This window comes from Electrophorus electricus, chromosome 5 (assembly GCF_013358815.1).
Source record: "Electrophorus electricus isolate fEleEle1 chromosome 5, fEleEle1.pri, whole genome shotgun sequence".
Lineage (NCBI taxonomy): Eukaryota > Metazoa > Chordata > Actinopteri > Gymnotiformes > Gymnotidae > Electrophorus > Electrophorus electricus.
In genome coordinates this window covers 5,970,957-5,996,559 of record NC_049539.1, presented here as the reverse complement: position 1 = coordinate 5,996,559, position 25,603 = coordinate 5,970,957, and the positions used below count along the sequence as shown (strand labels likewise).

At 41.0% G+C, this 25,603-nt stretch overlaps 3 protein-coding genes across 3 annotated transcripts in view; 2 read left to right on the top strand and 1 right to left on the bottom strand.

The window, feature by feature from the left end:
• Positions 1-1,904: 1,904 nt before the first annotated feature.
• afp4 (antifreeze protein type IV) lies at positions 1,905-3,815 on the bottom strand. The gene is made up of 4 exons (XM_027013605.2): positions 3,759-3,815; positions 3,141-3,210; positions 2,860-2,986; positions 1,905-2,164 (listed from the first exon to the last, which is right to left on the bottom strand). The coding sequence occupies exons 1-4, from the start codon at positions 3,813-3,815 to the stop codon at positions 1,945-1,947; spliced, it is 474 nt and encodes a 157-aa protein (XP_026869406.2). The 3' UTR covers positions 1,905-1,944.
• Positions 3,816-5,561: 1,746 nt separating this feature from the next.
• On the top strand, positions 5,562-10,456 carry rbm8a (RNA binding motif protein 8A). The gene is made up of 6 exons (XM_027013600.2): positions 5,562-5,655; positions 6,235-6,294; positions 6,383-6,460; positions 8,076-8,212; positions 8,842-8,978; positions 10,068-10,456. The coding sequence occupies exons 1-6, from the start codon at positions 5,589-5,591 to the stop codon at positions 10,111-10,113; spliced, it is 525 nt and encodes a 174-aa protein (XP_026869401.1). The 5' UTR covers positions 5,562-5,588; the 3' UTR covers positions 10,114-10,456.
• Positions 10,457-14,570: 4,114 nt separating this feature from the next.
• The window catches only part of otud7b (OTU deubiquitinase 7B), a 29,517-nt gene continuing 18,484 nt past the window's right edge, over positions 14,571-25,603 (top strand). The window contains exon 1 of the mRNA XM_027013612.2: positions 14,571-14,785. The gene's annotated coding sequence lies outside the window, so the exon portion shown is untranslated. The remainder of the gene's footprint in view (positions 14,786-25,603) is intronic.

Sequence of the window (25,603 nt, the reverse complement as noted above, 5' to 3'; positions counted from 1 at the left end):
TTATGCAAATGAGAAGCGAGCTTCTCTAGACGGCGTCCAATCAGCGTTCTGACATGTCACGTTTAAGCCACAACCTAGAATCAGTGTTGGGATAACTTGGAGGAGACTGCTGTGTTGGGTTTTCCTGTGCTCTTCGACATGACTTTGTAGAAACATGGACATAAAAAAAATTAAACATGGACGAAGGTGAGTGAAATAGTTGGTAAACACCGCTAGATAAACACGCTTTTGTTTTAGTGACAGGTCCCAAAGCGGCCAGGAGGAGGCGAATCAAGAGTTTCTCTTCGCTGCCGTGTAAATGATCTATAAGGAATTCTCTGTGCCGCTAACCAGAAATTTGTTCTGGAGCGTGTGAACCCCTTTCCAGAGATGGAAAACAGGGAAGATAAGAATACACTTTACATGGAGAAGATGAAAGAAGACATGATGGAGAAACTCCTTGGATACTGCTCCTTCCAAGTCTACCAAATGTCAGTTTCCTCTTCTGTAACTCTAAGTTCAGTGCTATATTTGAAGGACACCAATTGATGTTTATTACTCCATGAAAATTAAAGATCAGTCACTTTTGTGTTATTTGGAATGTAACACCTGACACTCTGTAACACTCTGACATTGGGGCTAGCGAGATACATAACATCAAGCCTGTAAATTAACACTGCATGCAGAGAGAATCAAAAGCCCACATCAGTAGTTTGTGGTAAGCACACTATGTTCTTACCACAGACTGCTGCTTTAGTACTTGCTATCATTTACATTTACAGCATTGGAGTAATTCACAGTGTTTAGTTCTGTCTGGACTATTTGCCATTTTAGAGTCCGCATAACCATGATATTCAAGACCACCCAGTTGTGATGATCAGCAAAACTACTTTTCAGACATATCTAATTCTACATGAAGTGGAAATACTGAATAGCCGATATGCAGTCAGGAAAATGGCAGTGGTGAAGGGAAAGAAAAAAAGGGAAGTCTGGTACCAGCTGTCTTTGGCTCCGGCTGTCTCCTTTACCATCCAGCCTGGGCTGGGCCGAGAAGCAGTGCTGGATTGAGCATGTTAGTATGTAAGGGACAACGAAGCATGAAAGAAGTCCAGAGATAAGGTTTTTGGAAGCACTGTTTCTAAAATGGCCCTTATATAAGAGAGACGAAGGGTCCAGCCCCTGGGAACAGGAGCTGCTCCAGAAGGGGCAATGTTGGTGCTCCAGTTAAACAGACATGTATATGGTATTTAAGTGTCTGTGGACAGGGAATGTATCCAGCAAAGAGAAAGGGTCTTTCTCATATGTTCTGTGTGCTTATTCTAAATTGCCACACTTTAGTTAGAAAATACAGTTATGAGCATTTCTGTTTGAGCTTAAATTTAGAGGTGCATGTTGCTGCTGTTTATGTATAATAACTGTGATCAATTTTTCATATGAAAGTTTTTGGGCCACCCGTAATGGTAAAGTGATTCTTGAATTTGTCGTGAAATAAAAATTGCAAAGCTGTAAGAAATGTTTTCATTCTTGTTTGTTCAGGAGTTACTTCAGAATGTGCACAGTGGCCATTGCATTTTTGAGCTTGACTGGAATCCTATTAGAGGTTGTTACATTTTTGACCCTGACTGGAATCCTATTAGAGGTCGCCTTTATAGATGGTTAGAGCAGAGTTGCCTGGTAAGGTTTCAGTGTAGTTGGAGACAGTCTGTTCCTGATTAATATTGTGCTGAAGGGCACAGGAGGTTTACTAATGCCTAAAAAATTAATCTGCCTTATATTTGCCTATTTGAAAGTATTTTTCTGCAGATAGTTTTTTTTTTAATAAGAAAGAGAACACAAAACAATTGCCTTTTATCCCCTTTATTGTTTGACACAAACAAATGATGACGTTTTAAAGGGGTGTTGAAGAACAGAGATTTCCCCCTATCTCCATATGCTGGTTTTACAGCATCCTCTGGGAAATTCTTTTTACTGGTTGGGCAAGATGGCCTTGGTCTGATCAACCATGAACTTGAAAAGGTCTTCAACCTGGGACTGCACCAAGTCAGTGTAGGGGGCGATCTGAGCCTGCATGGAAGCAGCCAGGGGCTTGATTTGCTGCTCAATGTTGCCGGCAAGGGGCTTCAGCTTTTCCTGGAGCTTCTCCATCATGGGCTGCAGCTGGGCTCTGCTCTGCTCGATGTAATCCCTGAAGAAATGAGCACGGTGGTGATGAGCACAGAGTGCCCAAGTCTGAATTATACTGGACACTAATATATGCATTAGCTTCAGCTGAAAGGGACAACAGTGTTTTAAACGTTCACCATAACCACTATCTGAATAGTATGTTTCTTGATGGGTATATCTGAGGTTCTATTTACACTAGTGTACAAATTAAACAAATGTCTTAAAATCAACAAATAACATAAGAAAGTTTCCCTTCCCTTTGAAATTAAAATATTAGATTCAGTTTATTAAAGTTTTGAAAAAAATAAATATCCACAAGCTAGATTTTCTGGCCTACAGCTTCAGATTTATTATAAGGTATTATCTCTTGCAATTAATGGGAAATGTAAGAATGATTTCATATACTCGCAGGTAATGGAAACCCTATAAGACTTTTAAACCCCAGCCTCCAACTCCAACTGGCCTATCAGCACTGGGCTGGCATATTAGCCACAGGCTTCTCTGCACCACTTTGTCTTCACCCACTGACTGCAGCTCTTTATTAATAACTCCTATTCCTGATAATAAACTAATTTATTCATTCTAACTATATGTGCTAACCTTTTAAATCATTTTTTCCTATTTTTTGTGTTTTTGTTGGTTTCTTTGCAGATGTTATTTTTTTAAAAATTGCCCCATGTGATTAAAAAAAGGTCAGTGAAACGTCAGAAAACTCACTTTGCTTTGTCAGCCAGCTCAGGGCCTTCCACGGTTTTAAGGTTCTCAAAAAGGTCCTGGAAGTACTTGCCAAGCTTCTCCACTTCTGCAGATACATCCCTCTTGACCAGACTTGCAGATTCTGAGCCTGTTGTACAGGAAACAAAACACATAATTTAAACTTTGAAAGGACTCTCGAAATATTGGCCTATTTTATTGCTATATATGGAAAAATCTTATGTTAGAAGTCAAATTTTAGTTTCTGATAACCAAAATGAGGTGTTAAAATGATAATGTCTTACCAATGGCCAGCACAACAACAAAAGCAGCGATAAGAGCAAACTTCATGGTTGCAGACTGAGTAATGCTTGCCTGGGATTTAAACACAGATTTGCACAGATTTAAATAATTGCCCAGATCTCCTTGTTGTTTAGAACCAGAGCTTTTATCGTTTTCAATAAATACTTTCAAGGAAAAAGGTTTTTCATCTCTGTTTGATTTAATTTGGTTCGGTTTTGTTCAAAACCAGTGTTTGTCATCTAAAATAATTAATAATATGTAGGAAAACAAAAAATTAATTTCTCTTTTCTTAAGTAGAAGATCCCTTAAGCTTGACCACATGAATGGATCAAGAGGTCTTACCTTTACTCCTGGATGTCTAGGACCCGATGGTACATTCTCTTAGGAACTGGGTCTTTTATAATGCCTGGAATGAGGTGGATTCCACCAGTCAAAGGGTCAGCTGTGTTGGCTGAACCTTGAGGCTTTATCTGAACACACTGAAGTGATCAGCTCAAAGTTCACAGCTTGCTTTCTCTCCCTCTTTCTCTCTTCTTCTTTCTCTTTCTCTCTCTCCCTCTGCCTGCAGACTAGGTGCATTTTTATTTCATGTGATAACTTCAGGACCCTTAAATGATAACATTGCTTCCATGACTCAGCAGTAAAAAAATAAGAACTATCATATGTGAATAAAACATTACATTCCTGCCTAAGTTGTAATTTTATGATTAAACACAATGTCATATTGTAGAATCATTCTTATGGAAAATAAGATGGTTTATCATTTGGTCTAACTGCTGTCATGTACATTTTCATAGTATTCCATCTCTCCCTGAGATCTTTAGAAGCAAATTACCTTTACTGTTGTGACATATTAATTTTAGTATATGATATATGTTTAGTTATAGCATGGAGGAAATGGCTATTAGAAAGTGGATTACTTACAACTTAGGGTGCTAAACGATCATTATACATTTGCTGAAATGTATTTTATTAACTATAGTATGGTAACTTGAAATAATGTGAAATCAACAACTTATGTGGCATTAATTTTAGGAATGTATCATTTTCAGTACTTTTTGGTAGTGTTAAAGGTTACTGTTGTCTCTGATCCTTGGACAGCTAGAGCTGGATGCCTTCATCTTAAAAAAGAGAAAATATATCAAATTCACTTGTTTGCTTGTTTGTTTGTTTATTTACCAATACTGCTTGGTAACTAACTACAATTACAATTAATGATGTTTTCCAATACAGTTAAAGTTGTATAAATGTTCTTTTCCTATGAAAGAATAAGTTAGGTTAAATGCATTAGGCTACTTATATATTTAACTTAATAAAGTTAAGTCTATTAAGTTACTGTAGTCTATTACTTAATATAGCTTATCTGTGATTGTGTGGAATCTTGTTGACATGTTTCTGCATTTAAAACTGAAATCCAATACACTGTGACTACACAAGAGTTACATGTAAGTTGAATGTTCATTAGGGCAAAGTCTGGACTAAAGCACTCAGCCAACTCAACTCATTATATCACCCACTGATTGGATTTATCTAAGGTATCCAGGGGTGATGTGTGATGATAAACATTCTGTTGAAGTTCATTTTAATCCACTTAGGTTAAAGGCCTGTGACTGCTAATGGTTGTCTTCTCCCTTCTTTCCTTGAAGATAGCATTCTGAGTGATGATTGGCCTCTCTTGCATAACATATTTTTGTGGTCTATTATCTTATATTTCTTTTTATATATTTTTTTTTATGTTAACCTTTCTCCATTAAAGCATTAGCTAATATTTATTCAGTCTAGACCAGTGAGTTAAAGAAGGTTTTTCTATGACACACACACACACACTCATTAAACCTGGTGTCTATTGTCTGAGTGGAGCGCAAAATGTCGTGTGAATCAGCAGGTTTTAGTAAATGTCAGTGTTGTTCTAATGTCAGTCCACCTGATCCACATACACGTGCGCTCACACATACACATTCTGTAAATCTTGCTTTTTTGGGAGGATTGGTACCATCACCTGTGAGCTGTATTACAGCAGGGTGCTTATTTAGAAAAACAAAACAAAACAAATCCCCAAACTTTTGGGTCATGTGACCAGCCAGCAAGTCATTATGATGAATTTAAAACATGAAGATGAATCATTTTTTCTGAACTAAGAAAACAAGGGATATATTAATGAGAAGCCAAATATTTGATGTTCACAAATATATAATTCGCAATTCCGCTAACTATAGACTAAAAATTATTTAAATATTTAGTGAAAACTAAGTGTTCAGCAGATTCAGAATCATGATACTAAAGGGTAGCACACGGTGTTCTTCCCCATAAATCACGTTATTGAACTGTGATTTAAACGGTAGGTGGCGGTGTTTGCGCTTTCTTTTCTTTTTCTTGCTTTTTCCCCTCAACTTTACAAGAAAGAAACGAAGACATGCGCATGCTCCAGTCTATCCCCACAACCAGACATCATGGCGGACGTCCTAGATCTTCATGAAGCAGGAGGCGAGGACTTTCCTATGGACGAGGACGGTGATGGTACGAATTCAGCAAATGATTTGGGGTTAATTTTATGTGACTTTATCGTACTGAGTAGTTGGTCGCATTTATTAGCATTTCGGTGTTCCGGATGAACGAATGTTTCGCCTGGGGCCTTGTCCGTTGGTCTCAGTCAGCTAGCCAACATGCTAGCTAGTTCAAACATCCTCGCGAGCTAGCTAACCTAGCTGTTTGCTAAGTGGAAGTTGAGTTGCTGACGTGTTAGCCGAGTAGCTAATTGGCAAAAGATAGTGCTTCGCTAATCTAACACGCATGTACTAGATTAAGTCGGCAAAACATTAGTCATTTGTTTGTAGAGAGCTCCGATTTGTGATTCCCGTCGACTTGGCATGCTCTTGGTAGCTGATAGTTTCACCACTTTCCGAATCATAGCCGTTAGCTAACTAGCTACCGTGGTAGATGATCAGCCAATGCATTTAGTTTTAGTTAAGCTAACTAGCTAACAGCCTCACATCGTTTTTCAATCACAAACAATTACAAGAGAGTAAAATAACGTTCTCTACTAGGTCTTTGAATTCCAGCAAAACAGGTTTATTCATCATGGATATTCTGTTACAGAGAGTATTCACAAACTAAAGGAAAAAGCCAAGAAGAGAAAGGGTCGCGGCTTTGGGTCTGGTAAGCTGTTTTGATTTGCTATAAAATAGCCCCGCCTTTTGCTTATGCATGTACATTATGAAATCGTGTTTTAATAATTTGCTCCCAGATGAAGGTGCAAGGTCTAGAGTGAGGGAAGACTACGACACAGTAGAGCAGGATGGCGATGAACCTGGACCACAGAGATGTGAGTTATTGCTATTGTTTTTGAAATGTGTACTGCACAGCCTAGATGCATTGCAGTAGAACTTATACAAACCGTGGGGTGTGTTAAATGGTTTCCTGTTTTTATATCCAGAGTGACCTAAAACATCGCACTTTAACGAAATGGTTTCTCATCTTCAAATGTTAATGTTACAAACAGCACTTGAAGTGGGGCACGTTTCACGAGTGTGAAAGTACGTTGAGGTTGTGGTAGAAAATAATGGATATCATTTTGTATAGCTTAATCAAACATGGCAAAAGCATTTATGGTCATATTAACCCCATCAGCTACAACATGGATGTCAAACTCAGGCCCGCGGGCCAAATCTGGCCCGCAGTGTAATTATATTTGGTCCACGAGAAAATACCAAATGTCTACTAGAGCTGGCCTGCTGGTAGACAGTGCATGCACCGCTAAAATTACAAATCCCAGAATGCTCTGTTGGTGCATTGGCGAATCAGTCAGGACCCACAAGCATTCCCTCCTCTGTTAATATTCATTAGTGACCTCATGCTACCAGCTGCACAACCTGCAGCTTCAGGGGCGTGGCCATGTCATCACAGACATGTACGCTGCTGTGAGGGCTTTTAAAATGAAATTGTGTCTGTGGGAGACTCAGATGCTGCAAGGAAACCTGGGCCATTTTCCTAGCTGCCAAACCATAAAAATGCAGATCTCTACTGCCATGTTCCCAAATGCAGTTTGCTGAAAAACTCAGCATACTCATTGCAGAGTCTACCTGGCGATTTGTCGACTTGGATGCCCAGAAATGTAGGTTTAAACTGCTTAGTAATCAGTTTGCAGTTGATGCAGAAAGCGCACCAACTAAGCTCCAAATTGAGCTTATTGATCTCCAGTGTATTGACACGCTAAAGTCAAAGCATGACGCTGTGGTTGCTCCACGGCTTCCACATTACACACTGCCCCAGCTCTGTGCCCAAGCTGCTCAAATGCTCTCCATGTTTGGCAGCACATGTGTGAGCAACTATTCTCCTTAATGAAGATGGAACGCATGAGTCGTCTGACTGATGAACACCTTCACTCAGTCCTGAGGATTTCCTCAGCTCAGAGCCTGACCCCAAACATTGATGAACTAGCATCCAAGAAGAGATGCCAGGTATCTGGCTTGGACCAGTGTGCATCAGAGTAAATCAGAGTCTAGCAAACTGTGCTTGAATTAATGTTTTCTTGCACTTTTCCTTGCTACTGCAAGGCGTGATTTGAATGGTTTTATTTTCACTGAAGGATTGAAAGATGTCTTATTTGACATTTGATTTCACATATTTATAGTATTAAACTTTGTTTGTCCCAGATTCAGTGTATAAGCAAAACCTAAGTTTGTTTCCATATGAAAAGGTTCATCGTTATATCTGATGAGAAGGAAAAACTTCCTCAATTGTAGACGTTTTTTCAATAAATATCAAAGTTGGCCTGCGTCTTTGTCCAAGTTTTTAATTTTGGCCTACTGTGTATTTGAGTTTGACACCCCTGAGCTAGAATGTGGGATGCTGTTGTCATTCATGTCAGTTCCTCTCACACACTAACTGCTGAATAAGTACCTGTCTTTAATGAACTGCGGGCCTTTCTGTGTTTACAGCTGTGGAGGGATGGATCCTCTTTGTTACTGGGGTTCATGAGGAGGCAACAGAAGAAGACATCCACGACAAATTCGCGGAGTATGGCGAGATCAAGAACCTGCACCTCAACTTGGACAGAAGGACAGGTTACCTCAAGGCAAGTCTAATTCAGCCCACCTTTGTTCGTGTTTTTGCAGTCTTTGTTATAGAATTTATATTTCTAGACCACAAAGCTTTGTAACCACCTGTTGGACCTAGGTTCAATTCAGTGTTGATGACTGTGTAGAGAATAGTGCTCTTTGTGCTCTCTTTCAAAGTCTGTAGTACTGTTCTAATTTTTTATGGGTGTGTGGTGGTTGGTGAGGTTTTTTTTGTTGTTGTTTTGTTTTGTTTTTATTATTAAATTGCATGGAATCTGTAGTAAATTTGATATTTATATTACTCCAGTCATAGTATTTTTCCCTATAGTCACTAATCTCCTTAACTGATGAGAATTTACATTTTGGGATGGCTTTTTTTCTGAGTGCCCACTGGGGGGCAGTATCTTACAAGTTGTCAGGAAGGGGTAAAATGAGAGATGTTGATTGCCTCCAACTGTTTCTGGTGGTGCCTTGTTGGTTCTGCACTATTTCCGTACTTCACTCTCAGTGAATCATACTCTATACACTGTCCGCTTCAGAGATGCTTTAGACAAAAGCAGTATGTCTAAACACTATAGGAATTGTGTCGATCCAGTTGTTTTGGGGTTTTTTTAACTTTGTTTCTTTATATCCTTGTTTTTTATAGGGCTATGCATTGGTGGAATATGAAACCTACAAAGAGGCACAGGCAGCCATGGAGGGGCTGAACGGTCAAGACCTCATGGGTCAAACGATCAGCGTTGACTGGGGCTTTGTTAGGGGGCCACCCAAGAGCAAGAGGAGGTGAGGCTGGCTAGTTGAGCTAGTCTGTGAAGTAGGGTATTGCTAAGACTGTTATGGGAGGTTTGCTATAGATTTGTGTATTTGGGCTTGACAACCAAGAAATCAAGACTGCAGCATTTTTTATTCAATACTTGTTTATTGATCCAAAAAGTGTTACTAATCTGCCTTTTTTTTTTTTTTGGAATGCAGCTTTATTTTTAAGATTTACATTAATAGTAGTGTTTGAAATTTTGTAAGCATCAGCTGCTCTTTTAGCTAGTTGGCCACAACAATATTTATATTATATTGTGGTATGGCCTAGCTAAACTGAACCCTCTCCCTCCTTTGGGATGCAGTGCTCACTGCTAATCTAGGCATCTGCTATGCTACTCGAGGCACGGCAGTAGGTGTTGTCCTCCCAAGTGTTTTAAGATGTTGGATGGCTGATCATGTGCAAAGTTTCTGTGGCTTTACATGCATTAGGGAAGCATGTGCTAGCCTTTACCCTCAATTATCAGTTTCTTAATATAGCTTTACAAATGTTTATAATATACATGTTTAGTTGGTTCCAGACTGTCAGTAGTTGGCTCAATGCATTCTCTTTTTTAAGTACAGTTGTTTGCGGTATTGACTATTTTACTATTCATGTGAGAAACATGAATGAATGATAACAACAAACACAAGTAATCTTTGATATTTTAAAACCTTGGTTCTAATTCAGAGTAGTATCGTTTTTTGGGTGCCTTAGTCGTGTGTGTGTGTGTGTGTGTGTGTGTGTGTGTGTGTGTGTGTGTGTGTGTGTGTGTGTGTGTGTGTGTGTGTGTGTGTGTGTGTGTGTGTGTGTGTGTGTGTGTGTGTGTGTGTGTGTAACAAACCTGATCTTGCAGGCCATACATGGCTGCTATTCACTCAATAGTTTTGAATTAATTTTGTATACTTACAAAAAAAAATAAATATGCACCGCATGTTATAATAAATGGAAAAACAATCTCATAATTTATATTAAGTAAAAACTTTGGATTTCTTTGGATATATTGTTTGTGTTTGTATAGATAGATGTTTGTGTTTGTATTTGATGCATCAAATACTGTTTGTTTTTCTCCTCCCTAGGGGTGGAAGGAGGCGTAGCAGAAGCCCAGACCGAAGACGTCGCTGATTCCCTAAGAGCTTTCTCTGGCATCCATCACTGGCAATGTGCCAGCCTGTGCCGCTCTAAAGGGTTTTTTAGTTTTTAGTGCTTTTTTTGTTCTCCTGCTGTCTGCATAGTTTCAAGTGTAGTGGAATAATTTCTCAAATGGAGGACTTGTAATGCATCAGCATTTGCTGTATTAAATTGCATTGTATAGTGTTGGATTTTTGGTTTTACTTAAACTTTTTTTTTTGTATAAAATTAAGCAAATCTGGTCCTTTTTAAAACCAATTTAAGTTTAACATGAAACTCTGTGTAACACACTTGTATTGGCTTGTACACTTCCAATAAATTTTGTTTTGGGCCTTTGTTTGTGTTTTGTGTCGATCTCTTGAATTTGTTGTTTCATGTAAAATGATTAATTTGGAAAAACTAATCTTACAACCTGAATATATTCAATGCATTATGCTATGGTTGTGATGGTCATATAGTTTCTTTGCTGTTACTGGTCTTGTATGAAATAAATGTAATTAAATAGCAACTTGAATGAAATGTATTATTAAAAATTCTTTCCCTTAGCCTTCTATCTTAAATTTAAGAAATCCAAATTTTCCTGTTTTGAGTTGTTTCTCCCACAGTATAGTGCCCTATACCTGTGCCTGTGGCAGTGGAGAGGGTGGGGCTTGACAGAAGGGCAGAAACTACCCATGGGAGCTTCTATGCCCTTACATTTACATTTTCTGCGTTTAGCAGACACTCCTCCATAGTGATTTCTGAAAGTGCTTTGTTGTATAATGTATCCTAGCCAGGACAGTAGGTTAGTGTTCTTGATACCATTGAACTAGAATGCAGTTGAAATATAGGGATCAATACTGGTACCTAGAAGTGTGAACAAATAAGCTATATCAGATGACAAGTGCAATGTCAAACTATACATACTAGAGTTTGGGTTGTCCAACAGGTTCAGTATCAATAGTCATTTTAAATATTCTACAAATGGCTTTTATAGAGATGTCTTCCCAGCAATGGAGTAAGACTGTGCAGACCAACTTAGTACAGCACAGCATTAACACTAGTGACAGTGCACCAATTTGTCTTGTCCCCACTGACTTCTGTTGGCTAAACAAGAGACCAAATAGCAGAAGGTGAGGGAGATGATGGCCAGGGGAGTGACTGAGCCAACAAATATACCCTGTACAGCACAAATGGTCCTGGCAAAGGAAAAGGATAATAGCTAACACCACTGCGTGTACTCTGGGCAGTTCAGTGCTGTCACAAAGCCCACTTGTACCCACTCCCAAGCATCGATAATAATTTAGATCATCTCCCCAGCTTAGTGTGGTTTAGCTCACTAGATCTGTATTGTTAAGTGGCACTCACCCCAGATGGCAAAGATACGATGGTGTTCAAGCTAAGCACTGTGTTGTGGCAAAACATAGTGATGTCCTTCAGGCTTTGTAATGGCCTAGCCACATTTGAGTGCTTGATGACGTGAATGCTCATTGTTGTGCTCAAAGAATCTGTGTATTGTCTGCCTGGCTGATATACTGGTCCACACACCCAGCTTTGACAACGCACTTGCTAGCCTGAAGCAGGTATTCCAGACTATCAAGATAGCAAACCTACAGCGGCATCCAAAGACACGCAATCTTTTTCGCTGGGACTTGAGCATCCTGGGTCATGTTGTGAGTGGAGCCAGAGTGGAATGATGGATGCAGTGCAGTGGTGGCCAATGCTGTGGAGCATAGGTGAGCTGTGGGACTTTTTGTGATTATATTTGTACTACTATTGCTTTGTGCACAGTTTGCTGATCTAGCCACACTGCTACACCAAGTCACGGTGAAGGGGGCTATGTTCCAGTGGGATGAGGAGGCTGAGTGTGTGGTCAGTGCTCTCTATTCTCATCTATGTGAGGCACCGGTGTTTGTGTTTCCCAGGGCAGATGGTGAATTCATCATGAACCCAGACGCGAGTGACAAGGGCAGTGGTGTCGTCCTTTCACAGGTGAAGAACAGGGCTCAGAGGGTCGTCGCCTACCACAGTTAATGCTTGAGCAGGCCAGAGCAGCAATGAACAGAGCTGTTGGCTGTCGTGTCAGGGCTAGGCCAGATACCCTTACCTCTTTGGCATCCCCCTCAACCTGAGAACCGTATGCCCTTCATGACTTGGCACCTGCAGTTCAGAGAGCATAATGGCCAGTTCATGTGGTGGATCATAGTACCTCTTCAACATGAAACACCATGCATCTTACTTCTTGTAGAATCTTGGTGCCATGTGTACCCAGAAAGCTGGCCAAGAGGAATGCTGCTGCTGTCATCACTCCAACTAACACTGGAATTGATTCTGGGATTCTGGTGAATTCTATGCCTAGGAAGAAGATGCAAAAGAGGTCCTCCAGTGGGGGGGGGGGGGGGGGGGGGGGTGATGGCGGGCAAAAAAAAAAAAAAAAAAGGAAGAGGTTGCAAAGCTCTTCTGGGCAGGAGGATGGCTCTAGACGAAAGCCAGTCTGGGCAGATGAGATGCTGCTTAGTCCCATCGCTAAGGCACTTCATGCTGGCTGGGATAGCTTCCGGGTGCACCACGAACTGTGGAAGATACTAGTGCCTGGGCAGCATGTAAGGAAACATTCTGATGAAAACTGCGTTGACTGAGTTGGTGTGGGGCACTTTGTCATGGCAAAAACACTGAAGCGGCTAGGCAGTGGTTCTACTGGCCAGGCTGTTGCCTGGATGTACAACTATATATGTAATCCTGCAACCAGTACATGGCAAGAAAGGGCTGCCATAGAAGTTCCATGCCTTGCTTCAATCTCTCTGCTCTTGTGCCTGTGGAACGACTATGTTCTTGTGGCCATGGATTATTACACCAAGTGGTCTGAGGCATGTGCAGTCCCTGACCAAAACAGGTCACAATAGAGGCTAGGGGAGGAGTTCTGCCAGTTTGGGGTGCCAGAGGAGCTCCACAGCGACCAGTGGCATAACTTACAGTCGTCAGTCATGTCTGGGGTGTGTAACTGGCTGGGTATCTGGAAGACTTGAACCATGCCACTCCACCTTCTGAGTAATGGCTTGGTTGAGCAATTCAAGCACCCACCACTCAGCTTCATAGAAGCCACCGGGGTAAAGCCAGTGTTTGCCAGAAATGAGCCTCCAACAAAAAAAACCAGGGACAGCCACTGCCAGGGGGACACACTACCCCAAGTTGCAGTCACTATGGGATGGTCTCTGCATTGTGGTGGAGCTCTTAGGCAAGGTGGTATATCAAGACATATTGAGTTCTGGTGGGGCGTTGGTCTGTTGTGGTCCGCAGGGACTGAACCACCCCATACCAGCCCCGTTGCTGAGGAGCAGACTCCCCATATTTTTCCTTATGTCTATCAAGGATCATGTCCATCAAGGATCTCAGGCTGTGGGCCTATGGCCAGGCAGAGAGGTGCATGGTGAGGATTTATAGTATGCCATGTGCCTATACGCTTGCCTTGATTAGTTAATTAATGTATAGTTCAAATAATATAGCTGTGTTTGGTCTCATTTTAGTTAAATCATGACCTTGAGCATGAGTAATGTTGAAAAAGTGCTGTACCGTCACTGAAGTGTGTTTTTTTCTGTTAATTTTCCCTAGTTTTCTAGTAATAAAAGAGCATTTCATTGGAATCAAACATGGCATTTTCTGGTTATTCTTCTCTGCTGGACTGTTTTATAGATTAGGAATATTAAAAGGGAGCATTTATTTCGTGCATTTGTAAAAAACAAAACAAAACAAAACAACAACAAAAAAAAAAACAAAAAACAAATCACAGTATTTGTGTGCGGGAAGGACATACTAATGTAAATCAGAAAAACCCTAAAACTTTAAAAAACCCGAACTGGATTACTATGATTAAAGAGATTGTTGTAGTTATTATGTTCTTAATCAGGATTAAATACCTAGCATTGATGAGTGACCTTTGTGTTTAAATTTGCTGAAGGGGACGCCTGACATCTTTCTTTTCTTACTAATCAATGTATTCCCCTCTAAACAGGGTGTATATCAGCAAATTCATAACAAATAAAGGAATTTCACATAGATCAGTGGTAATTGGAAAAAGGCTATAGTATTTTTTTTATTTCGGGAAGTATGCGTTTTTTTGTGTTGCCTTAGTATTGATGACAAAGTCTAATGTAATAGGACAACATACATCAGAATCCATGACATGTTCCAGTATCATCCTGAATGACGTCATGACGAAGTTGGTCTCCGAAAGACCAGAACTGTCACTCACAAAGCAAAGCTTATCAAGCATTGGTTCCTTAAATGAATGCCCGCCTATGCAAAATGTTATGACCCAATCAATACGACTCCACCGAGTTCTGTCTCTTTGCATTGGCCTCAAAAGCCCAACGAATATTGACTGTCTACAATCATTGGTTTAAGTTTGCGTGACTCAAACTCAGTCGTGTCTCTAATTGGCAGGTTACAGCTGCGCTCTCGGAGATGGGCGGATTTTTTGTAGCGCCTTGGTTGACATTGTTGTTGTGGGAGTAAGAATGTACTTTGTCGTCAAGTCAATATAGATGTAAAATTCAACAATAACTTTTGGATTGATGCAAAGGAGGGCAACAAGTTACTGACAACAGGTACGCTGCTGTGATAACATAAGTATAAACTGGAATGGGACGGTGAATAAGACATTCTACGAGGCCGCTTAGCTCAAGCCAAGGTAAGCAGACAACGGACACTGCTAGCTAACGGTTAGCTGTCCTAGGTAGCTTAGCTAGCTAGTCACTAAGCTGTTGAAACTGTTAGCTGGCCAAAGCAGACACTTGGGAACTAGCTGTTCCCGTAAGATATCAAAGTACCTGATACTTTCCAAGTTATTAAAACACTTGTTAGCGTAACGTTTTTTTTTTCTTCAATGGTAGGCTAAATAAGAAAATCGGATTTATTCACTTGCGTAGATTTTAGACATTTTAACTTACTAGCTGGCTAATCTCGTGCATAACGTTATAATTGTTTTAGAGTGCCAAGAATACAACATTAACCTAGCTAGGCTAGCAAATGCTGAAACTGGTTTTGTAGAGCCGCCGCGAATATTTCGCCTAAAATGAAATGTGGTCAGTGAGAAATTAGCTAGGGACTGATGAGCTGTGATCCTCCATATCTGCATCTAAGTTACAAGAAGCGTATTAGCTAAGATAGCTACACCCAGAAAGCTAGCTGGCTAAGAAAGTGGGCTCGGTTCTTGCAGTGCTAGGTTAGCTGTAAATATTTAAGGTTTGGTGTTTAGTTTGTTTAAAGAGACAGACTGTAAGTTATTTGACCAAAATGTCTAATTGTGACCTAAATAACCTACGTACACTACGACTTTTTGTACAAAATTATAGGTTTGTCATTAAAGGCACTTTAAAAGTTAAAGCTAACTTGGTGAGCTTGCAGATTTTAGTCGGGGTTTAAACCAGTAACACTATAGCAGGATCCGTTTGGTAGTAATAGACCATTCGGAACTCTGGGTGCTGCTGGCCGAGTTTCCGATGGCATGTATTAAGATCGTCCCATAGAGTTCGGAGTGAGGAGGTGCAATTTTAATCTGTAACAATATTGTGTATTATAGTGTTCATGTTAATTATGTCTTTACCACCCAATCTACCAAGTATCTTTAAAAAAATTGGTCATGCTCAGGCTAAAGCTCTTAAACAGTAGTAGAAGTAATAATAATAATTAATAATAATAATAGCAATATATTGTTGAGTTTGAGCCCCTCAGATACACCTCTGAAGGGTAAGAGTGGTTGATATTTTAATTTCCATACTTGCTGCAAATGAAGACTTCTTCACAATGTGGGCATACGGTTACACCAGTTCCTGAATTATTCAATCCTTTATTTACAAGCTCTTTTGTCATCATGTTGTTCAGAGTACGCAACCAACCCCAAACTTAAAAGTGGGGCTCGTAAATAAGGTATGTAGATTTTAAGCCTATAGACCTTGTTTTTCTTTCTTTGTGAGGGGCAAAACACATTGCTAATTGTGAAAATTGTGTGATTTCTTTACCTTTATTTAGGCTTACGCAGTCAATATTGTCATGTTTTGAAATGTGTTTAGTAGCTGTGCTATTGGATGTCACATCTTTGAGCCGTGTTGAATTAGAAAGGATTTCAAGCACTGGACCAGAAATGCACATGGGGAGAAAATTAGAGCAGGGTGGCTTGAATATCACCCTCACTTTGGAATAAATTCAACTAATGGCTGCTGAGCTGTTTTGTTGTTTTGCATTGTAGGAAACCCTCTGCTCATTTTTACAGTGCTTGCAGTAGGTACCTGCTAACATATAGCACATAGTTCTGTTTTTACCTATAGCCCAGTGCTGACGATACTTTCTGTTCTGTGATCCTGTGGTTACAAGCAAGCCAATAATACAATTTATATACATTGAAAAGGGAAATACTAGGCCTACATGGCATATAAGTACCTTTAAACATGCAGGGGTGGCATTTGTACCCTTCACCGATCACCATAAATCAGGTGTTCATATAAGTAATGAGTCACTGACAAGCATTTGTCAGCATAACTCTTGATGCGTCTGAAAGGTCATTCTGATTCCTGTTTAATTTTAAAAGTGGGCCGATTAAATATACTCCTGTCTTACTGGTTTTGTAGGCTGCAGGAAGAACCAGGGTACTGTGATGCTTTGACTCAGCTGAAACAAGCAGGAACACGCAGATCAATATAACACTTGTCACCTTGACAGGGCCTTGCCACCTCTGACCAGTAGCTGAGCTGATTCAGCATGAGTTGATGAACTCTGTTAGCCCTTGCCCATGCCACTGAGCAGGTATGAACATTTTAACATGCCACTCTGTCACTGGCTGCCACTAGGAACAGCTGTTGGGTGAGCGGCCTAGTGGGGCAGGAACCTCATATCACTTACAGGGCCAGGCCTTCTTGGAGCCATAATATTCCCTATGGATTTATCTGCCTCACAGTAGAGAATGTGATTAATACTGGATGAGATACCCCATACCCACTCCCCAGCAAATGGATCAGATCAGTAAGCAATCATACAGAAGGAAGCCGCTCAGATGGGCTTGTTTGATATAACAAGAAAAGTACCATCAATGATCATAAAGGATGTTTTCTGGCAATCATTTGCATACCCAGATGGATTTCACAGTAGCAAGTCTACCTCATTTTCAGAAGTGCTTATAAACTGTATTTCAAGTAAATTGCTTATTGCTAGCCCAATTGCTAGTAGGAATGCTTGAGTTTAGAGTTATTTTTAGTTTTATACATCAACTGGGTGCAGTGGCCCCCATATGTTAAAGTGAATCATTAGCCTACTTAAACAGCTTTCAGCACTCTGTCTGTTTAAAGTGAGATTGTGGCTCTGTGTTGTTTTTTTGTTTGTTTGTTTGTTTGTTTTTTTCTTTTTTTTAAAATGGCACTTGTTTAGGCTATTTACCTTCTTTGCTCAACAGAATTCCCACTCCTCCATTATGTTTGTGTTGCAGTGTGCATGTGTTACTTTCAGTCATATGTTTTTAGTGTTTATGGTGCAACCCACTGCAAAACACTGTAAACGTTCTCATGTGGCCTGGCTTTTAAAAAACCAATCATGGTTCTTCTGCATGCATACTGTGTGCTAAAATGCATTATTCAGGAGATGCTGATTAGCTGGGTCATGTATGATATGACTTGGAACTAAACGCAACTAGAAGATGCATCTCCTTCATGTTCGGAGATAACTGGTCAACATTGAATATTCTCAATAAGATATGATGCCATGAACTCTGGGTTGCGTAAAACTGTATGTTGGTAAGGTAGTTAAAGTCTGTAGGTGCGTTTAATAATGGTACTTTACTGCATGGCAAGTAGGCCTGCCTGTGTTTAGCTGTCCAGACATATAACTGATGTGTCTGGAGCGCTAACACAGATTGTTGTTGGGTAGAGGGGTGGAGGAGTGGGGTGCAGTGAAAGGGTGATCAGGGTCTAGTTTCAGCATGACTGCACATCCAGACATTGGCTAATAAAGCTATCTCCACCACAGTGCTCACAGCTAGATGGTGGCCTGGCAAATGATGACGCGAACTAGTGCCCATGGCTGGACTCATCAGCCCAAATAGTTCCACAACCTCGGGCTGCAGTCACACCTCCGTCTTTCTCCCTGACTCTCTCCTTTTCTAAAGTCTTAGCAATTAAAAACAAAAACAAAAGCAGCCTTAACATTTACTTGGACATATTTCACAATTATCCAAGTATTACACTGCTTAATTTAATTCAAAGCATCTTCGCCCCAGTCCTAGAGAGTCAGTATCGGAGTTTGGTGAATTCCCTACTCGGACACAGCATTAATCCCAGCAATTAACTGATTGGTTGAAGCGGGTGTATTTGAGCAGGGAAATCCTCAAACCATGCTGGACTTTAGCCCTCGTTGACTGGAGCTTTGCAGCCTTGCTCTGTGTTAAAATTAGGAGGCTCCCTGTGATTGTTGCTTGGAGAAAAATTAAACAGTGCAGAGCGTAAAGGTGGTGAAGCTTTGTCTTAAAACAGTTTATAGTGTTTATTGACAAGTCATCTGGGAATTTGACTGCTGAGAATTTTTGTTTTTATTTGTAATTTAAATTTGATTAAACTCAAGTAAGTGAGGTAATTTTGGTATTAACCCTTATCTTTTAAAACTGTAATTATGCATGTTGCAGTTGTTCCATGTTAACAGAAACAGGCTTAAAGGGAAACCATAGCAGACAGGCAATTGTTTACATAGTTAAGTTAACCCAGAAGACTAAAAAATCAACAGTTGGCCTATTCCACAAAGGGACCACAGTCCATGTTTGGGCCATGTTTTGTTTTATTTCTATTACATTTTGGGTTGTCTGTGACTTCATCACAAATCACACATATAAGATGTTAAAATCAACATAAAAAAGTAGCTGTAGTCTTTGCTTTATTAAACATGTGTTCCACATCTGAACTTTCATATAGCTGCTGGTGATAACTTTGACAGGCTTGGACTGTTTGAGTTTTTGCACTGCAAGGTACAAAGTTATGTTTGGGATTATATTCCAGGAGTTTGTTTTTATTCCATTGTTTGTGTTTGAGTGTGTGATCAGCATTCAAAGGACAACTTTGTTGTTGTCAAGGTTGTGTATTTCATCTTAATTATTATGATGTTGCAAGGTCAGCGATGTCCAAAATAAAATAACATAAAATAAGGTTAATTGAAAAGTCACCAAATGCAAATAATGTTGATTTATTTAATTATTTAGGCTAGCATCTGAAGAAAGACTTTTTGCCCAGAAGGGGAGGAGGGTTTGTCTTACTGCAGTGCACAATTTTAATACATTGAATGTTTTGGATAGCATTTAAAATTGATTAAGAACAGTTTGTTTGGCACTGCTATTGGGGTCAATAAGGCTGAATTGGTAGAGCATGTAACTGAGACGTTGAATGAATTACAAGTCTTAAAGGCTACCTATACCACCGGTCCCTGTGTGAAAGTATGTCGATCACAGGACCCTTTCCACATTTCCTTGGCCCCATGTCTGCACACACAGAGCAGCTGTAATCCAGTTCCCCTGTAGCTGAAGAGCCTAGGATGGCATCACAGGAGTCAGCGTAAAGCTGCCTTCTCCACCGGCTTCAGGGCCGCACGTGGGGACTCGTGAGCAACAATGGCCCCTAGCCTCTAGCTCTCACTTACTTCCTCCCCTGCTGTAGTGGCCCAAGGTGCCTGCTTCTGTCTGTTGCGTTGCATTCCTTAGCTGCTGCTCTGTGGTCATGTCTGCAGACAAGCTCTCTCTCATTGGGTTTGTTTACATGGAGGGTGTGTTTGGGTCAAAGAAAAAAGCAGTCTGTCGTAATACTATCAAGTATATTCTCAACTAGTTTGGCAGGCTTTTTTTGTATTGAGTTTTATTATGTATTGTGTAAGCCTGGGCTTGTTTTGTCCAACGGAAAGCAGCAAAAATCTCATAAAATGTCAAATACTGTTGATCTACTCCCTGCCACTGCCTTAAATGTGACTTTTATAACTAGCAGCCTGTTAAATTGGCATGAGGCTGGAGTGGCATATTCGTAGATGTCCCACAGCTGTAGCCTGTGGAGGCAGGCATAGCAGTTTACTCAGTTCTGACTTCCTCTCTTAGAAACCACCGAGCTGTGCACAAGCTCCGGCCAAAAGTCCTGAAAGCTTGCGTTAAAGATAGACCTTATGTATTTTTCACTTCTATGTATCAGCATTCATCCCTGTGTTCTACAGTATTCTAGTTCATTGGTATGTTTAATTCTAACCTACTGTACTTGGATATATTCTATGAGTAAATGACAAAGCACTTTTGTAAGTCGCTCTGGATAAGAGCGTCTGCTAAATGCCATAAATGTAAATGTGTTATCAGAGTACGCACATCAGTTGGTTTAGATTACATGTGTCCACCATTTAAGTATTCTGAAAAACACACTGGGCAAGAAAATTCATGGTGAATATATTGTAGAATATATTGTAAGCTATAGCCTAGGGAAAGCCCACTCAATGTTAAAGTAGGGGCAGTCAAAGAGATTTGTTCTTGCTTTGCTTCACCAGGGAGGGTGTGATTGTCCTTTAGTTTTGATTACAGGAGATGTTTGGGGTATGTGAGCCTAACATTTTACTTCTTAGGAAGGCAATGTGTCATTGAAAATGCTGATTTCACACAGATTATCTGCAGAAGTACCAGTCTAACCTAGCTGTTTCCCCAGCACTCTTAAACAACTCAGAGGTCACTGCTTTACAAACTTTGTGGACCATGGCTTGTATATCTTCCAGTTAATATAAGTTGCATACAGGTTATACATAACTTATTGTTGACCAAGCTCTATGACAGTGTTGACCTTTTCCCGCTGTTGGTGAATTCTTTTCTCTCAGTATGAGTGACTGATTTTATCATTTAAAAAAGCATTTAAAAAAATCCTTCATAGTCTGCCTCACCAGGATATGAGTCATTGCGGAGAGGCTGATGTACAGTACAGGGGGAAGCCCAGTTCATGTGCTCAGGTTGATTTGACGTCTTAACACATTGCGTCTCGTTTGGGTTGGCGCAGCTTCCCCATAACTGTGAAAACCATGGCACATTGTTTGCGCGGGTAAATGAAAGCAAAACTGCCGCTATGTCTGTGGAGTTGCTGCACAACAGTTCCCCAAGCAAGGGTATTTCTGGGGTTCTACAAATGAACATTTGAAAAGTATCCTGCCTCACACATCACCGGCCAAGAACTGTGCCAAGTGTTAGTGTGATCATAACTATTATCTTTTGAACATTTTCCTTTGTGGAGGTTTCATGTTTTGTGGTATTTAAGGTATACATAGTTTATTTAGATGTGTTTAATATGGTTTATGATAGACGTTTGTGCTTTATGTGACGGTATGGGCAGATGAAGAGAACAAAACCTTTTCACGATATGTCTGATTTACTGTACCTGTTCAGAACTCGACAAACACTGTTTCAGGGGCTGTTGCTGAGTAGGCCAGGGTGAAGGCCACACAGGGATACAAATATTGCCTGTTGTTTCTCTTTACAGTGGTTCAGGCATAGCAGAACCCACAGCAATCTTCAGCCTGCATGCTATACCTATGAACTAATTTTCTTATTGTGTGTATGTATAGTCCTTTTGATTGTCAAGCTCACGGGTCAGCAGGTGATGTTTTTTCTCGGTCAGATTTCGCCAGTTGTCATGTTATTCTGTGGTGTTCAAAGAAGGGAATTTTCAGGTTGTCTGTTTCTCAACTTTTAGCCTTTTCACTTGTCTCCCTTTTTAGACTTTGCTTTGCAACTTGCTATTTTCAGGCCCTGATTATATGTTGCTGTTTTTGGCTGTTGACTAGACTTTTCTAAACTTGGTGCAATGCTAAGAGCTTGAACATGGTGCTCAGAACTTGTGCCTTGTTTAAAAGAAAAGCTTTGCAAAGTGCTAGCTTTGATATCGCGTGATAAACAGCATTGCTATATTGCTAATACGTTAGTTTCAAAAAATCAAATCAATATAAATAAATTTAGTGCTTTTTACAACTGGTGTTGTCACAAAGCAGCTTTACAAATGTCCCATTCCAAGCCCCCAGTGAGCAAGCCAAGGATGACCGTGGCAAGGAAAAACTCCCTAGAGCATGAAGAAACCTTGAGATGAACCAAGACTCAAAAGGGGGGGGGGGGGGCATCCTCCTCTGGCTGACAACGGTCACCTAAATAACAACAATTTAAAAGAGATAAATAATAACAAAGTGAAATGAGCAATTAATGACTAGTCCAATTTTCTAGAGCTCCTAGTCTTGTCCCGAAGGTGTGCATGTGAACAAAACCCATCCTGCAAGAGACTGTTCATTAAGGGCAATGGAAAAGTAGTTGGCTGGTGTGAAGGTGTGGTGGGCTACAGCAGGGGACATCAGGGGTGGTGGGAGTAGCCATGGCAGCTGAGATGGGTTGAGGCTGAGACATCAGGGGTAGGTTTACTTTGGCAGAAAGAGAGAATGGCTTATTAAGCATGTCCAGGTACAAGGGTGTGTAAATTGGGGAACTATAATGTGCAAAGATGGACTCCAGCAGATCTAGCTATGGCAGCACACTAAAAAGAATAGAGCCAGAAGGAAACACAGGCACAAGGGCACCCTGAAACATCAGCACTCTGCCGCTCTGTGAACACACTTGAGTGACAAAAGTGAGGTGAAGTGACGGCATCATAACATCCCAATTTACCATAACTCTCAATGGCCATGGACGCCCAGATCTACCTTTACCTAGGATGGGAAGTAGTTAATAAAATGCCTGATTGTACAGCTAGGTTTTCAGTCTAGCCTTAAATATTGAGACTGAGTCTTGAAAATTTACAAGAGGGTTATTGCATAGTGTGGGAGCTTTATAGGAAAAGGCTCTGCCTCCTGCAGGAGATTTTCTTTTTCTTGGTACTAGTAAAGAGCCTGCAGCTTTTGATCTAAGCAGACATGGTGGATCGTAATGCACTAGGAGTTCTTTAAGGTACTGTGGTGTGCTTTGTTGGTCGTTAGAACTATTTTATAATCAGTACATTTTTCTAAGGGCCAGTGTGAAGTAGCTAAGATAGGAGTGATGTGATCAAATTTTCTAGTTCTAGTAAGAACTCTGGCTGCTGCATTTTGAACTAGCTGGAGCTAGGTACAACCAGATAGTGAGGCATTAGAGTAGTCCAAACTTGATTTCATTTGCCATTATCATCAGTGCTAAATCAAATCCATTGGCTTCCATTACCTGTTAGCTAGGTATTTTTCAAACAGGCTTGGGGTATTTGTTACAGGCTCTAAACACATAAAGTGGATCTCTTTACTTGTACCCTCTGAATACACTTTGTGCCACTGACAATGAGCTGGTCCAGTGCACTGTAAGCGTGCGTACATAAGGATTAATAAACAACCCTGATCTTAGATAACAATGGCTTTATTATGTATTCCTCCTGCTTATGACCTCACCACAGTGGCAAGCATTCTGCGGTGTGGACTCTATGTGCTATGATAAATTCACCACCCTTGCACATTCACTCTTGAGCCTCGAGAGAAGAGAGTAGAATTTTTGCGGCATGACTGTTATGCTGGGATTGTGGCACGTGTGTGTCTGTACGTGCGCGTGTTGGGTCAAATACACACGCGGCACATTCTGGAAACGAATCAAACATCAGTTTGGAACGCTCAGGGCCATGACCTCCCAAGTCCCATATTCCTGCACGCAGCGCATCCCAGCACACTGCGTAGATCCTAGACCGACAGCATGTCCGGGCCTGGTACTCCAGACCTGCTGAATGACATGGGTCCCATCTGGTCACGGTGGCAGCTAGAAGAAAACGGGAATGTGGTACGGCAGGCTGAGAGGTGAGACGCCAACAGTCCAGCCACTGCTGTGTCACATCACTCTGTATGGAAGGGTGGGCGTGAGTGCCTCATTACTAAAAAAGAGGAAGAATGCATGATTTGGGGGGGAACCCTGCTATCTAGTTTATTAAAATAGAGAAATTCAAATTCTGACTTAAGTTCCTCATCTTGTCTGTAAGAGGGTTTTATCTTCAGCTGATTTAAGGCAGCAGGGAATTGCCAACCAAATTAACTGAATCGATCGACACCTTCACAAGAGCCATAACTGCAGAAATGCCCTAACTGCTTTAACATACTTACTTAACTGCAAGGAAATAAAATTGCCTCGAAGGGGTAATCAGTTAGTGCCTCTAGAGTAATGACTTTTTGTAGAGGATCAGACTTAAGGCAGAAGTGCAGAAATTCTGCACTTTGACCTCTTTCTTTGGGTTGTGTGGCGAGGAAGTCCCTCCTCCAGGGAGCTGCCCGTGGTGCTGATGTTAACCTTACCATATGCACATTGCACTAGTGCCTGTACATTCAAGTACTTTTAAAAAAACAAAAAAAGCAAGCCATCAAAGGGCCAGTTGGTTTGTACCGCGCACCGACCACTGCATGGCTGCAGCCCTGTCCCACAGGCGTGGGAGCTGGTGGGAACTGGGCTAAGAGCTTCACTCGCGCTGCACCCGCGGTTGCAGCCAAGTCTCCTGCCAGTCATAGCGGCGAGGTTATTTAATAATCCTAATAGACTGATGACTAAACTGATTAGTCTGTTGGCCAGCACTCAGCAGTTTGCAACAGTCTCCACACCGTTAGTGTGATTCAGCTCGGAACAGTCTTTGCATTTCCTGAACATGGAGGATCGTTATGGCATATATAAACTCATCCCCTGCCCCAGTTAAATCCCTCGGATTTTATGACAGATTTTTAAAGGAGCTATTAAAATCTGAGCTTCAGTAAGCAATCTTTGCATCTTAACAGGATCAGTATTGCTGCTTAGCAACTTTTTTTTTTTTAAATAAAAACATAAGATGACCAGTCTCAGAGGGATGAAACAATATCTGCAGTCCCTGATGGCTGTTTGAAGGTACAGTGCTTAAGGCTTTCTAATGCCACAATAGCAAGAACAGTTCTTAAATGGTTACCATCATCTTAAGAGTCACCAGCTAGGCCTGTTACTGCAGCTTCTAAAAGCTTTGCAAAGTCCTGTCACACTTACTGAAGTGGGTTGGGAGATTAAAGAAGCTCTCCTGGGTTCTCACTTCAGCAGTGGCTCCTGGGCTCTTGGCCATTTCTTGGGCTGTTTTAGGACCGTGTGCCTTTAAGAGGAGGCGGCCGGCGGCCGGGACTGTGGAAGGGCAGTTGCTGACTCACTGCAGTGTTCTTCTGTTAGGTCCAGGCCCTGGAGGAATAGGTGCTTCTCTTCTGCAGGAGCCAGCATTAGCACTTGGCCCAGTTTAAGTGTGTCCATGTGTTCGCGCACGTGTCTGCGCGTTTCCACGTGCCTGTGTACATCCGTACACAGATGCGTGAGTCCGTGTGTGTGGGCGTGCTTACCTCAGGTCCCTTATCTCTTGGAGCACATCTGGGTTCAGTATAGGCAGGCGGAGATACATTCAGATTGAACTCACAGCTGGCAGGAAATGTCGGCCATCTTCTCCAAAGCAAAGAGTGGAACCCTTTCACCAAACACATCTTT